General features: G+C 56.4%; 1 protein-coding gene across 1 annotated transcript in view; it reads right to left on the bottom strand.

Annotated features, from left to right (window-relative positions):
- Positions 1 to 2,801: 2,801 nt before the first annotated feature.
- SPG7 (SPG7 matrix AAA peptidase subunit, paraplegin) overlaps positions 2,802 to 15,321 on the bottom strand; it is a 30,472-nt gene continuing 17,952 nt past the window's right edge. Inside the window, exons 11-18 of the mRNA XM_034639052.1 lie at positions 10,326 to 10,450; positions 9,567 to 9,669; positions 8,717 to 8,827; positions 7,043 to 7,158; positions 5,444 to 5,600; positions 4,908 to 5,074; positions 4,302 to 4,379; positions 2,802 to 3,182 (exon numbers count right to left, since the gene is read on the bottom strand). Of these exons, the coding sequence (XP_034494943.1) occupies positions 2,982 to 3,182; positions 4,302 to 4,379; positions 4,908 to 5,074; positions 5,444 to 5,600; positions 7,043 to 7,158; positions 8,717 to 8,827; positions 9,567 to 9,669; positions 10,326 to 10,450 (1,058 nt within the window). The 3' untranslated portion in view covers positions 2,802 to 2,981. The remainder of the gene's footprint in view (positions 3,183 to 4,301; positions 4,380 to 4,907; positions 5,075 to 5,443; positions 5,601 to 7,042; positions 7,159 to 8,716; positions 8,828 to 9,566; positions 9,670 to 10,325; positions 10,451 to 15,321) is intronic.

Raw genomic sequence — 15,321 nt, 5'->3', positions numbered from 1 at the left:
TGGGAGCCTCACGCAAGGAGGCCAGGAGGTCCTGGATGGACACCTCGAAGGTGTGGGGGGGTGCTCTGCACAGCCTCCCAGAACTTCCTTGCAAGACAGCCCGTTACTCACAGCAGAGCCTGCTCGTTCAGTATCTGTACCAGACTGGTGTCCTCCAGTTGGTGCCGTGGGTGTTGGCTTCAAAGAAATCACTTACAACAGTCAACAGTAGTGTTCGGAGCCCTCTCAGACACACAGCCTTATTTTTTAAATTAGTATCAGCAGCAAATTGATTTTATAGTGTTTTGGGCTAAAAGTTATGTCCCAAAGCACTTTGTAAAAATTAGCATACTAGGTCCTATAAGTATGGGCTAGTTGTTGAGTTAGGAAAAGCATAGCCCAGGGGCACCTGGGTGGCTCAGTCGTTAAGCGTCTGCCTTTGGCTCAGGGCGTGATCCTAGGGTCCTGGGATCAAGACCCACATCGGGCTCCATGCTCTCCTAGGAGCCTGCTTCTTCCTCTCTCACTCCCTCTGCTTGTGTTCCCTCTCTCACTGGCTGTCTCTCTGTCAAATAATTAAAAAAAAAAAAAAAAAAGCATAGCCCAATAACAGCTAAGACAGGATAATGTTTGCTGCATAATCACAGAACTCCTAACTAGCCAGCATCTGTTTTCCAGAACCGTGGCCTGCGCAGAGATCAGCCGTACGCTCACTCAGTCCCACAACCTGACGGAGCACTTGATGTCAGGGAGAGGCAGCAGAAAGAATATTAGTGTTAGAATCATCAATGTTTTGGGGCGCCTGGGTGGCACAGCGGTTAAGCATCTGCCTTTGGCTCGGGGCATGATCCCGGCGTTATGGGATCGAGCCCCACATCAGGCTCCTCTGCTGTGAGCCTGCTTCTTCCTCTCCCACTCCCCCTGCTTGTGTTCCCTCTCTCGCTGGCTGTCTCTATCTCTGTCAAATAAATAAATAAAATCTTTAAAAAAAAATCATCAATGTTTGATTTAAAACTTGCTTAGAATGTGATCTTAAAAGTTCTCATCACAGAAAATATCTGCATGATGAGAGGTACTAACGAGGCTCATTGTGCTCATTCAGCAATACACCTGAACTTCAGCCGGGTCGTATATCTGAAACTAGTACGTGTGTCATTTACACCAAAACCAGAAATAAGTTTCGAGTGAGCCTAACCAAACACTCCTAAGTGTGTGTTCACGAGTATACATTACAGTGGAGGACAGTTTGTATTATTTAAGACCATGTTAATTTCTCTTAATACTTTTCAGTCGAGGATGTCTGTGTTAAATACATGTTTACTTACAAAGCATGTCTTTCTTGGGGCACCCGGCTGGCGCAATCAGAAGAGCATGTGACTTGTGATCTCCGGGTCATGAGTTCGAGCCCCATGTTGGGTGTAGAGATTACTAACAAACAGAAATGTGTCTTTCTCAGTGAGTTCCAGAAGCTACCGTTAGGCATTGTTATACCCGCTGTGCTGGGTGGAGGGCAGAGGGTCAGGGCGCCAGCTCCAGCGTTGAGCACACAGGCAGCCCGGTGTGGCCTGGCTGCTCCAGGGACGCACGTGCCGTCGGAGAAGGCTCAGTCCGTGAGGAGGTATAACTTCTGGTGCTCGAGTACCAGATGGCTGATGACCTGCAGGTGCCATCACTTAGGACAACTGGAGGAGTTTGCACACAGCTGGCTTCTGTCAGTCAGCCTAGGGACATTCCGTCACCGTGTGGCTGTGAGCCTTTGCACACCAGTGAGTGCGGGGGAGTCAGGCTGCACTGTCTCCACCAGGAGGAGGGGGCCACTCTTCATGCCATTGACATTCAATCCCTAAGTGTCTTCTGGTGCACAGCAAATGGTTTTCCAAAGGCCACTTTAATGGCCACAACCACTGTTAGGGTATAGACGGTGCCACCCAGGGGCACAGGGACCAGAGGCCTCCTAACCACATGCCCATCTTTGGAAATGAATTTGGGGAACAGGGGTCAAGGCCAGAGTGCCCTCCCTCAGGTGTGACCTGCCCCTGCCCACGTGCTGCCATTTCCTCAGGTGTGGAATGGGCAGGACAACCCGTCTGTCGGGAAGTGCCTATCATCCCTGGCTCCCAGCACCACTGCAGGGAAGGCAGAAGCAGTGAGAGCAGCAGGTGTGAACACCTGAGTGCGTGCTGCACACCCCTGGGGACAAGGAGCCGAGTGCACCCCACTTGCTGCAGTGAGAGGGTGTCCTAGGGCCTTTACCCCAGATTCCTACAAAAGGGGCTCTTCAGCAGCTTATCACGTGGCTGAAATTATAAACTGAAACACATGACCCTTTCTCGGGTTACAGCTGGTCATGTGGTGCAGTGATGGACTTTCCACCCACAGAATTTACTAGAAAGTACCACAGCAGGTCTCAGGGCATAGGTCCCCTCCCTACCACCACATGCAGTGGCCAGACCAGCAAGGAGAGGCTCTCAGGCTCCGCAGAGCAGCAGGTGGCAGTGTTTTAACGCTCCAGAGCCCGGTGCCTGTCCCCGATGCTGACCGTGGGTGCGTGAGCACAAGGACAGGGCCCAGCGAGGGGGGAAGCAGCAGTCAGCTCAGAGGGGCTTTTCATCGCAGATCTGTTAGCATTCTGAAGACACAGCCCCTGCACGGACCCCAGGCGGGAACAAGCGGCTCGGGGCCCCAATGCCGCACTGCCCCGGATCTAGCCGGCACCCACAAGACGACAGCGTCACAAACCTGGGAGCTTGAGATCCACAGGCGCACCTGTACGCAGCACGGATAACCCTCCCCGTGGGGGAAATAATCTACAAACAGCTAAATCGTCTGCAGAGACATTTACATTACTCACAAGGAAGAAAGTCAATAAATAGATATCAGAAGCCTTTTCAGAGACCAGTGAGGGCTGGTAGGACATCTGAGTCTCAGTGGGTCTGGGTGAGGCGCTCCCTTCCTGGGTCTGGCGGGAACGCCACGTCCCCACAGGCAGTCAAGGAGCCGAACTATTTGGGCCAAGACGGCTCCTCCCCTCGAAGCGGGGGCTGCTGAGGTGCCTCCTCCTCCCCCGCATCTTGCTTCTCCCTCTCGGCCTCGCTCCACCTCTGAGGCGCGATCATCTTCTTAGGCCCGTGGGGTGGTGGACCGATGAGGGCCTCGATATCCTCGTAGTTTATCACTTCCTTCTCCAACAGGGCATTCGCCAGCTAAGGGAACAAGCAGGGCAGTGTGTGAGCCCCAGACAAGGACACAGAAGGGCCTTTTGAGAGCAGAGCTCCCAGGAGGGAGGGGGTGTCTGTGAGCAGGACGCCCCGGGCAGGCCACTTTCCCAGGGAAGCAGCGTCTTAAGCAGGCCGCTCAAGCGAAGAATCCCTCCCTGTCTCAACCCTGGAGGTGGTCTCCCAGCTGCTGGCCTCATTAATTTTTCTGCTTCCCTTCCAAATCTGTTTTCTGGGGCAACTTCAGTTTCCTTTACCAAACAAGGTGTGTGTGTGTCAGCACGTGGGGTGAGGGTGCTGGTGTGGGAAGGGGTCGTGGAGAACACACTCAATGAGTCGTGTGTGCACCCCACACCAGCAGCCTGTGGCCGAAGGCTCAGGCGCGGACACCAGGACACCGGCCCAGGCACCTCTGACAGGCATGGCCTCTCTCTCCGCAGGGCTGGTCCACTGCTCAGCCCTGTCACCCACCAGCGGGGCAGAAGTAGGACATCTGGGCCCTGCACAGGGAGCCTGAGTCCTGCACACGTGTGGCACTGGGACCTTGTGAACAGCAGACTCTGGCTCAGTCCCCCTGCACTGCTCACCCCACCCCCCACCCCCACCCCCGGGGAGGCAGCTGCTGCTGGTCTGGGAGCAACCCTCTGAAGGCACAACACGCATGAGATCATGACCTGAGCTGAAATCAAGAATCAGATACTTAACCGAGAAAGCCACCCAGGTGCCCCTGAGCGTGCAACTCTTGATGTCGGGGCTGAGAGTTCGAGCCCCGTGTCTGACATACAGATAATAAATTAGTAAGAAAAGAAATAAGAAAAGGAAAAAAAATATATATATATAATTTTTTTCCAGGAAAAACTGAAGATCTGGGAAAGACTAAGCGAGGCCAACCACACGGTGCTAACCCCTGAAACTCGACGTTCTTCTGCCTGCTTCAAGGGACTAGCTTGACGTGTTCGCAGTAAGTAGTGAAGGAGGACGTGTAAGAAGTGGGAGACTGCAGCCGAGCTGGTTGGAGCGCGCAGTGGATACGTTCTCTGCGGCTGTGTGTGCGGGGAGGACTCCCGCAAGAGCGTGTGGGGACAGGCCGGGCATCCAGAACCTTACCGCCTGCAGCTTGTCCAGGTTTTCCTGCAGCACCTTCTCCGTGTGCCTGTAGGCCTGGGCCACCAGCAGCTTCGCTTCCTGCCAATCAAAGACAACAGCTGTGTGACACGCAGGGAGGCCGACCACACTGTGTCCTGTGTAGCCCGACCCTGGCGCCACAGGCACGGGAAGGCAGCTTTTCTCTCACCGTGGCCAGAAGAGCTCGGCTGCCCTACCCCATCCCCGGGAGTGCCGCCGCACAAGATGCCTGCCCCCCAGCTCTGTCCTCCGGGCCCACCGCCACGCGGCACGAGCACCAGGCCAAGTACGTGGTGTGTCCTGCAGGTGTGGCACCGGTATTGTCAGCGCATCTGTTCCATCTCCTTCCCGGTCTCACATCGCGGACGGTTTCACCAGAAGCCATGCAAGTCCTCACCCAAGAACAGACACTCAGCGAGTGAGAGCTACAGCACGTCCGACTTGGAACGCCTTCAATGCGGACCGCACGACGGCACACTCAGGTCGGTGTGGCAGAGGGCACGGCCCCAGCACCCAAGAGAGACCCGCCTCCTGAGCCCATCGCCCCCGTGAGGCGAGGCCGATGGCGAGCACGCCGTGCAGACTCACATGGTCCATCATCTGCTGCAGGCCCTGGCTGAAGGGGCGCCGTCCAACGCCGGTGAGGCCCTCCTGCGCCTCCGGGAAGGAGACGGGCCCGATGCTCGGTGCCATCCCGAGCTGCTTCACCATGGAGTAGGCGATGCGTGTGACCTTCCTCAGGTCGTCCTGAGCCCCTGGAGTGTGGGGTCAACCAAGAGGTTTCTTTCCTGGCAGTGCCACGTCAGGGCACACAGGGGCCCCCACAGGCACAGGCAGAGGGCCCAGGAGACAAAGGTATCCCGTCACGCCTCCTCAAGAGTCTTACAACTCTAACTACCTGGGATGCACACGTCCAGCTCTGCACAGGCCCAGCTGTCAACACTGAGCCGTGTCACTGGGGACAAGTGAGGAACATGTCGACTTCCTGTCTGGACATCCCACTGACGGGAACTGTCCCATGGTTCAAATTCCTCCCTCAGATTCCCCTCCCACTCCCACGCGGGAGACACAGTGGGTGTGACAGCACTTTGAGGGTCCAGAACCCGCGTGGGCCGGCTTCTCACCAGAAGTGACTTTGTTGAAGGAAATGGTCTCTGACACGCGGCCGCCCAAGGCCATGCACATGCGCTCAAACAGCTGCTCCTTGGTGAAGAGGTGCTGGTCTCTCGGAAGCATCTGTGCAAAGCCCAGCGCCGCGTTGGTCCGTGGCGCGATGGAGACCTGCAGAACGTCACGCGGCCCGAGTGAGCGGGCAGGATTCAGACTTCAAAGATGAAGGTGGGGAAAGGTACGACTGATCTTTCATTGGAGGGTTTCAGAGCAGTTAAAGCGAATCTGTACTGGCCCCATTTTTATAGCAAAGGGGAACCCTGTCGTTGCAGGAGAATGGCTCACACCCGCTTGGGCTGTGTCTTCCCTGCACACGCCAACGGGGCCGCTGTGGGCGCACGGTACCACACAAACCCTTGGAGACGCCGGCCTGGGGACACCAAGGATGACGGAGACCGTCCCTGCCGCTCTGCCTCCCCAGCAGCCCAGCGCCAGGTGGCGCACGCGGACGTGGCAGGGAACGCCCGGCAGAGCAGGGGCTGCCGCACGAGGAGCGAGGGGGGCCCGGGCCGCAGGATGACCAGCTCCCGGCGTCCAGACAATCTGAAGAGGAATCTTAAACCCAGCGCCGAAGTGAATCACAGCGTAAGCGGCTGTAAAGAATGACCGGGTCAGCAGCCGGAACGTCGCCACCTTCCCGTGGCTGAGACGCCTCAGGAGCGGGGTTTCTCATTAGGACACACGTATCTTTTAGACATGACGTGAAGTGAAAATTCTGAGAACAGGAAATTTTAAATTATGGTACTCACTTCACTCAGGATTTTTCTGCATTAATTTTTACTTTAGTTTTTGAGATACTGCATGAAAGTGTTTACCTTGAACCCTGCCTTCCTCACCCTCGGCCTGACCCACATCACCTCAGTGATGGTGGCATCCCCCCCACCCCCCGTCTGTCACCAGACGCTGGACTCCCCGCCCGCTGCTGAGTGTGCAAGAGGAGCTGGCCTGATACGTGTCTCCATGGCTGCAGTGAACCCTTCTGGAAAGTTAAGGACAGTACACACTGACACGTCTGCCACACGTCCCCCTGTTGGTGCTGCAGCTCCGCCCGGCACCATGGGACCAGAGCACCTGCACGGCTCTCCGACCGTACGTTGGACGCCGCATGTTAAATCTGCACCCACACTGTGGGGCAGCTGTTTCTCACGTAAGCAGCGGATACAAATAAATTTTCACCAAGTTCCCGAATGCCTACAAGAGTGGTATCTTTTTAATGTGAACCAAACTCACTTATTTTTAAGGTTAGGAGTCACTATATCAACACTTTTAGTAAACATGGCAATTCTTAATTCCAAGAGTAACTGTGCAGATGGCAGAGGGAGACCCTGGGTCGTCATGTGACTGTGATGGTCACGCCCCAAACCAGAGCCCACTTAGGATCTCCTGCCCTTCGCTTGTGGGGATGAGGGATCCCGCACCGTCACCTCCTGCCCTGTGCCCACGCCCAGCTCACACTGCACTTTCTTCAAGCAAAAACACGCAGTGCCTCCAAAGTCAGCTCTGTCCAAGGGCCGGCTGGGCTCAAGTCCGCCCTCCCGACGCGGACACCCTACCTTCATGACAGCCTCGGTATGCTCCAGCAGCCAGCCAACCAGGGCGTGGCCCGATTCATGAAACGCCACCACCTTCTGTTCCTCCTTTGACAGGATCTTGCTCTTTTTGGCAGTCCCTGAAAGAATGCGCAAGGATCTGAGTTTGGGCACACGGGTGATCCTGGGTAAGCGTGCCAGGCACTCCCCTTGGCCTCACAGAGCTCCACCCCGTGCCATGAAAACAGTGCGGTCCCTGACGTTCACCTCCTGGACCTCCATCCCGAGCCAGCACCCAGAACTGTCCCTTATGAGGGGGAGTGATGCTGGAGGGCCCGTTTGTTTCTACTTCTGTGAATGCTGGGGGGAGCAGACCAGCTCCTGCAGGCTTGACTAACGCCCACCGTCAGAAGCCCACGGGGCACAGGGCTGCTGTGATTAGACGGGGTCCCCACCGAGGTCCAGGCTTTGCAGTGGCTCTTCCCCCAGACTTGCTGGAAGCTGCAGCCCCTTGTTAGCTGGCCGCTTCCCACCCCGGGACTCTGAAGTCCTTCTACCTTGTCTGTGCTGCTGGGGAGGCTTCACTCAGCACCCTGGATTCTACACACCTCCCCACATTCCTGTTTTATACAGCCTGCACCAGCTCTGGGTCTGGCTGGGTGCTACGGGGCTCACCCACCCCCATTTACTGCAGGGCTGGGTCTGTAAGCATCTGGACGGAGGCCACAGCCCCGCAGGATGGGCTTGACCTGACCCCACACGCTCTAGCTCCAGCAGGCTGTATCAGCGCGGTCAGTCCTTCTGTCTTTCTCGCTTTGACACTATGAGGGTGTTTATCAATTTCCATGTAAAACTAAGTGGCTTGTGTGAAGCCAAGTTTGCAGTAAGAAACAGTCTCTTTTCAGTTCTTTCTGTCCACACAGATTCTGAAGCTGCAGCCTGGACACCTGGGGGCCTCCGTACCCGATCTCAGCTCAGCCGGAGAGAGACGGGCATGAGCCCCGCGCAGGGACGGCAGGGACTGAGCGCTCCCCACCCACATGCAAGGCCGGTGCTTCTCACTCTTCTGTGGGAAGAAGTGTCCCTCTTTAAAAGACTTTCAGTGTCTTGGACTGAACCCTGCTCGAGGACAAGACACGTGGGGTCGTGGAAACTTCTGGAGACTCTCAGTTTCAGTCCCACTCTCCTGACAGAAATCCAGGGACCCCACTTTGAGTAGTGACCATTACACTCTGCCGGAAGGCCCCCCTCCCCACCCTGCTGCCAAGACCCCTCGTGTCGCTACCCTGAGCAGAGACGGGGCAGGCAGCAGGGCATAGCTCTCCGGGGACCCTGTGTCCCCAGGCAGCGGCGGCCTTGGCCTCACAACATGGATGGTGCCCCGTGTGCTCTGCTCTGAGGCACCGTTGCCGGCGGAGGGGCCGAGCACCACTCACACTTGGGTGTGCAAGACCCTCGTGTTTCTGCTTGAAGAGTGTGTCTGCTCTTCAGCACATTCCCGGTGTTTTAAATAAGGAGAAGTCAGTCACGGTGGAACAACCGGAATTATAAAAACAGAAATACTTTCCCTATTCTTTCGTCCAGTAATTCTTTGCTGGTCGCTTCCGTCACGCATCACCCTGACCCGGCTCCCTCCACCCCCCCTTCCATCTGGGTGGTTTTGGGGATCCGGCCCTGCTGAGAACACGCCCCTCGTACCGGCTATGACCCGTTCCACAGCGTACTCGAAGTTAAACGTGTGGACGGACGTGTGCCCTTCCCGTGCGGCGTGCAGCGCGGCCTCGTTACAGATGTTGGCGATGTCAGCACCTGTCCGCACAGTAGGGGTGAGAGAGAAGGGCAGGGGAGGGGAGCGTGGGTAGGAGGCTGAGAGCAGGCAGGCGGCACTTCTGCCCAAAGCTGAAGCCACTCACACCACTAACGGACCCGGAGCACATCTGCCTCATGCCGTCCCACCTTTCTGCCACCTCCGAGCTCTGTCCTGCTCAAGTCCCATCGGCCCTGAGCATGTTGCATTCTCCCTAGGAATTCACACTCCAGGACCCACAAAATTCTAGTTTAGGGCATCAGAAAAAGCCAAAGGGAAGAAATTATAATAAAAGGGATTTTGTTTATATTACCCTTTAAAATGAGAGCCATACAGAAAATATCTTGATTTGTGATCTGTCTCTGCTCAGTGAGAACAGACCGTGAGGAGGGCCGTGCCACACTTGGGCAGCCACGAGGCCTCGGGTGGCATTCCCTGGCAGGGAGAGCATGGACAGGCACTGAAGGGGCAGTGTGCAGAGTCCCACAGGCAGAAGTGCCCAGAGTGCCCGTGGGGGCCCGTGCACAGTGCACCCCGTGTGCTGCAGCAGACCTCTGGTGGGTCCGGCACTGCTCGCACAGGAAAAGCAAAGTGCTGTGCCGCTCTGTTTCCTTCTGCCACCTCTCTGTGCACAACCTCACTCTGGCGCAGGCTGTGCTGACTGTGGGGCCCAGAGCAGGGGGTGCAGGGCCCCGGGGAGTGCCCTGTACCCTCAGGACTAGCAGGAACCAGCTTCCATACCGCTGAACCCTGGCGTGAGCTCTGCCAGACGCTGTGAGTAAAAGCTGCTGGCCTGGGTCAGCTTCAGGCTCTTCAGGTGCTGCTCAAAGATCTCCCGCCTTTCCTGGAGAGAAAGGACCCAAGTGTGGGCTCACCCGTGCCCCACAGACAGGAACGTTGGCTGTTAGATCCCTTTCTTTGTTGCGACTCCCGACCTACAAATGTGAGACCGGTTAGACCTCAAGCAGCATTTCAAAAAGGAAAGTCGAAGAAGGAAATGATTTTGCGCATCACACACACATGAGTTATCTTGTGGGACGTTTGGTTCATACACATTCTGAATTTCCCAGACCCCGAGTCAGGACAATGGAAGGCTGCTCCCCAGTGCAGCGTCAGAGGGGAGCCCCGCTCTGCTTCTGAGACAGCAGTAATGGTCTGAGTGTCAGACCAAGGAGGACCACTGGCTGGGGCACGGGAACATGAACCATCACGCTCATGCTCCGAACCCCTTCCCCACCCGTGTGGGGGTCCTCATCACCGCTTGCTGGTTCCTGCTGCCTTGGGGCACCGAGGAGGCGGGTGGGGCTCAGAGACCTACAGACTCAAGGGGGTCAGGACGAGAATTCTGAGGCTCTCCAAACATTCTGCTACAAAACTCAGCCCCAACGCTTCAGGATAAAGAGAAAATGTGGGTGGACAAAACAAGTTGCAAAACCACAGGCCGAGTAGTAAACCAAAGACAGTCCGGACAGACGAGGGCCAGCCCCCGGCCGCACTGACCTGCAGTGTGGGAAGGTCGATGAAGACGTGTCGATCCAGTCGGCCGGGCCTCAGCAGAGCATTATCCAAAATGTCAGCTCGGTTGGTAGATGCCAGGACAATGACATGGTCGGTGGTGCCCATTCCTAGAGGGAAAGACAGCCGTTCAGGCAGAGCGCCCCTTTCAGGACACAGGTGGGACTGATTTCCCACTGGGGTCCGTGAGAAGGAAGACACACGTCGCTCTGAATGACGCCACGTGGACTGACCCAGGATCAAGCTCCCCGCAAGAGCAAGAATTCGCCTGTCTTCCCCAGGCTGCCAGCGCAGGGGCAGAACCACAGATGTTCTTGGCGGGTGCTTCACTGCCATCCAGACGGCATCCTGGGGAGGTCGCGTTTCTCCTCGGCAACTGCCTAGCAGACCCGGGGAGCGAGGGGCCCTGTGTCCACGTTCCTTTGGTGCAAAGCCGTGGACCGAAGCAGACGTTTCTGAACACTGGTCTGTGGCCCGGGTTCAGGGGCTCCAGGTTTCTCACAGGAATTTAAAAGCAAGTGCAGAAAGTACCACTGGTGGCCAAGATCTTTGGGAGAACCTAGCCTGGACCCCCATCTGAGTAAAGCAACAGCTGCAGAAATATATCCAAGAAGCAACTGGGTGAGCTGGGCCTAACTGGACGTCAGAGGGTCTTACGTACACTTTCAGTGTATGCGTTACAGTTGAGATCGTGGCGCTTCTGAATCTAGACAAGTACGTCCAGAGCTTAAGACTGAGAATGTGTAAGATTCGTAACTTTGGACTGGCTTTAAAATCACCCACCGGGGAAGAGGATCGGAGCAGGAGGCGTGGATGGAATGGGGCTGGCCTGTGACGTGGAGGTTTACTGCACATCTCTCTCTGTGCTTATGTATGTGTGACAAGTTCCAGAATACAAAGTTAGAAAAATAAAGATTTTAGGGGCACCAGGCTGGCGCGGCCGATGGAACGTGTGACCCTTGATCTCAGGGTCTTGAGTTCAAAGCCCCACATTGGGCGTGGAGCCCACTTAATTAAACAAAGAAAAATGCCATGATCTATCTTTTGCTAATAAAAAAATCCCTAATAAGTTGACATCGACAAGTACAATTTAAAACTACCTGTGAAGTGTTACGTGAAACTTAGAAGAAGTGTTACAGAACGAGGCCCTCAGAGTGTGTGAGGCACTGTCACCTCCCAGCAGTCTGTCATTAACTCCACCCCAGGACCCCACGACGGCAGTGAGGGTCCTAGCTGAGCGCACGGGCCAGGGGTGGGGGGCACCCACTTCCCCGAGGACCTGACACCTGAGTCACCGAGAAGCAGCTGCCAGGACACCAAACCACAGCCCAGCCCTGTACGCGTGCATTCTTGCTGGAATGCGGTAAGCCAGGACACCAGGACAGATCCAGTCCCACGTGTGTCAAGCTGAGAATAGAGCGGATGACCCTGACTTCTGAAATAACCCGGCGCAAGGGCAGGCACCACGCAGCAGATGCAACCTTCTGACCCTGTGCTCCACCAGCGCTTGGAGGAAACGTCACTCTGACGCAAAAATGGGAGGCTGACTGGAGGGAGGGCTTCGCTGCTCGGACGAGGAGGGGAGCCAGAGCCCTGGTTGCGGGACCTGCTGGGACTCCCTGCCCAGACTTCTGACATGTCCTCCTTCCACAGGCCAAGGCTGTGAACATGGGACGCTGAGTCACAGACACCGGACAGCGGGAGAACAGCGGTCCGCTCTCCGTCTCTGACGTCCCGTGTAAACGGCACTGTATACCTTGGAGCCGTGACCCCGAGACCCGTGCAGACAGCTCTGGGTGAGGGTTCGTCTCTTTCCCTCGCTTCACAGGAACCGTGACAAGGACGCCGAATCTACGAGCTGCACGCGCCGGTGGACATGTGGGCTGTTTCCAGTCTTCAGCTCCCGCAAGTATGTGAACGTCGAGTAGACACTTCTCTAGGGTGAGCACGCAGGAGCGCTAGTGGCCGGTCAGATGGGAGGCACGTGTCTCCCTGAGAGGCCGCCCCACCGCACGCTCCCACCGGCAGTGTGTCCGCTGCTGTTTCCTGGCTGCTTTGTGCAAATTAGGGTCACGGAGGTTCACACGGGGACCTGGGTCCGACCTCCCCACGCCCCCACCAGCTTTTGGCGCTGCTGCCATGCCTCCTCCTAGCTCTCCTGTGACGTGTGTGTTCCTATCACAACCTCAGCAAGATCTTTTGGGAGATGTGGACAAGCTTGTTCTAAAAATCATGGAGCATCGAACTTTACATCAAAAACCAGGGATGTACTGTATGGTGACTAACATAATAAAAAAATATTAAAAAATAATAATAAAAAAAAATCATGTAGAAAGCAAAGCACACCCGCTGCAACAGCTTCCGTTCAGGGAGCAAAGTGCAAGGAGCCAGCCCGCCTTCCTCCAGACTGGGCCGCGCGAGGAGGGCCGTGCTGTGGCGGAGGGTGAGACTTGTTGGCCAGCGCAGCAGACCGGGGGGCCCAGAGACTGTCAGACATGCCCAGCCAAGCGCTGGCAGAGGCACAAAAGCCATTCAGTGCAGGAAGCAACAGCCTTTTCAACAAATGGAGTGGGAGCCCTGGACATCCACAGGCACAGAAAGGAGCCACGACCAAACCCTCACGTCCTTACAAAAGTAACTGAAGACAGATCACAGATTAAAATGGAGAAGGCCACGTGGATGGGAGCTAGGCCTTTCTAATGACTCCGTGTGAGGCCGGAGCTCCTGACCCCATACACTCTTGCTAACACAGAGGCTCGGGGAAGGCATCCGTCGCAAGGGGCGCTCCGCGCAAAGCCCTCTTTCTGCTGCTAAAGATGTAGACAGGTGACTGTTAACAGGTAAGTGGCCTGGCAGGACCCCAGCGCCCTGCACACGTGCCCGTCCCATGCGGCCTGGCCGTCCCATGGTGCAGCCCTGTCCTGACCCGTGAGTGGGGGTTTCTCTTCCTGGTGAGCTTTTCCCACGACTGGCACAGCGTCTGCTCCGTGCTCCGCACGTCAATGAACCAGCACTGCTCTTCTCCAGGGACTAACAGAGACTCCTCAGACGCATCCAAAGGGCTGAGAGCACCCGGCTGTGTCTGCACACAAAGGGACCTGTTCACTGCTGGCCCAGCCCAACAAGGCCCTTCAGTCCGGGGTTCTGGGGCGGAAGCACCCCTATTCATGGCAGCACAGAGAGGTCTGCCTCAGAGGAAGATGCCATTTAGTCAATGCTTCCTGGCGGGCTCCGTCTTCAAGTGCAAACCACCAGTACACGCGTGTCCAGAGTGGGGGTCGTGTGGGACCCCCTCGAGTGACTTCACATCACCTGGAATGCATTCGCACATAGAAGGCCACAGGGGTGCAGGTGAGGTCGCACACCAATGATGTCAAAAAACCCAGAGCTTGGAGGAACGGGGGCCAGTGTGAATCCCATGGCTCCTTCCAGTCCAGGAGCGTACCTGAATGCCAGTGCGCGGACCGCCATGTGCAGGAGCTGAGGCACACACATGAACCTGAGTCATCTGATGACTTCCGATAGCCTGCTCTCCCCTGTCCACTCAGTAGCACAGAGGCTAGCCGTTCTTTCAAAGAAACAACCAGACGCCATTGTTAAAATCTGGTACTTTTGACAGTGGAGACTCATCAAACGCACGGTCCTGGGTCTCAGGACTGACGGACCTCAGGCTTGGGCACCCATAGGCCCAGCCGTGAGACCTCGTGCCCAGAACCCGAGGGGCTCTTAGAGATCTCGGCAGGACTCTAAGACCGTCACCGGAGCCACACTGAGCACACATGGCACCCCATGAAGGGATCGTGTAAAGCCGTTCGAACAAGAAGCACTGAGTGGGGTTTCTTACCTCAGAGACTCCAGAGGGTAACTGCCCCCAGAAGTGGCGTGTGGGGTTGGGGGCTCCCCACAATCTGGCTTGGAAGGTGCTCCTGGAGGCCCCTCTGTGACGGTGTCTCGACAGCTGCGTTCAGAACCAGGGCCTCACTCTACTCACGTGTCCAAGGACGTGGAGTCTGCAGAAGCTTCCCTCCCTGGAAACAGTCCCTGAGCAAGTGGTGTCAGGCGTCAGCGATGGGACACAAGGGGTCTGCAGGGCAGCTCCGGATCCACACTGTTCCCCTTACAACATAACCACGTAGCCTGTTGTGCAGACTGGTTAGACACTTGGGTTTTAGATCTGCCGAGCTTGCAAAGTGCACCCGTGCGTCTGACCTGCACGTCAGCGTCTGAAGAAAGGCCTCGCCCTGCCACCTGCAGCCACGCCATGCAAAGCCCAGCACCAGGGATGAGGTGCGCCCACGCCGTGTGCCGTGACAGGACGATGCCCACGTCCCGGCCTGGGGGAGGCCTGGGAGACGTTTGCTCTTCTCCCGCAATGCTTTCCTACGTCTGAGATTGTTTCCAAATGAGACGTCCAAACAGAGTTTGTCCTGAGTCACACACAGTCCAGCTCCGCGTCCACACACTGGGCAGATGTGCCACCCCACACGGCAGGAGCACTTCAAGAAGGAGCACTAACCTACACAAACATGGTTCTCTCTGAGCAAAGTGTCCCCTCCTCTGCGATACTGAAAACAGAGTGGGAGTCCTGACACCCTGGGGCCTGCGGGCACATCCGTGGGCCCACAGTCACAGCCGCCTTATTCCAAGAGCCAGAGGCGTCCATCGGCAGGGGAATGTCCACACAGCGGAGTGTTACTCAGCCTTAGAAAGGAAGTCCTGACACGTGCACCGCGTGCAGGATGTTATGCTGCTGAGTCACAGACCCTCCGTCTCACACGAGGGCCCCAGAAGACTCAGACCCGTGGAGACAGACAGCAGGGCTGTGGCTGCCAGGAACCGGGGAGTTAGTGTTTCATGGGGACAGAGTTCCAGTCTGGGAAGAGGAGAAGGTTCTAGAAACGGACAGTGGTGGTGGCTGCATTATGAGAACATACTTAGTATCACTGAAGTGGACACTTACGAATGGTCAAAATGGTAAATG

Source organism: Ailuropoda melanoleuca, chromosome 12 (genome assembly GCF_002007445.2).
Source record: "Ailuropoda melanoleuca isolate Jingjing chromosome 12, ASM200744v2, whole genome shotgun sequence".
In the NCBI taxonomy this organism is placed as follows: Eukaryota; Metazoa; Chordata; class Mammalia; order Carnivora; family Ursidae; genus Ailuropoda; species Ailuropoda melanoleuca.
The sequence above is the reverse complement of the archived record's forward strand: the minus strand, read 5'-3'. Positions and strand labels throughout refer to the sequence as shown.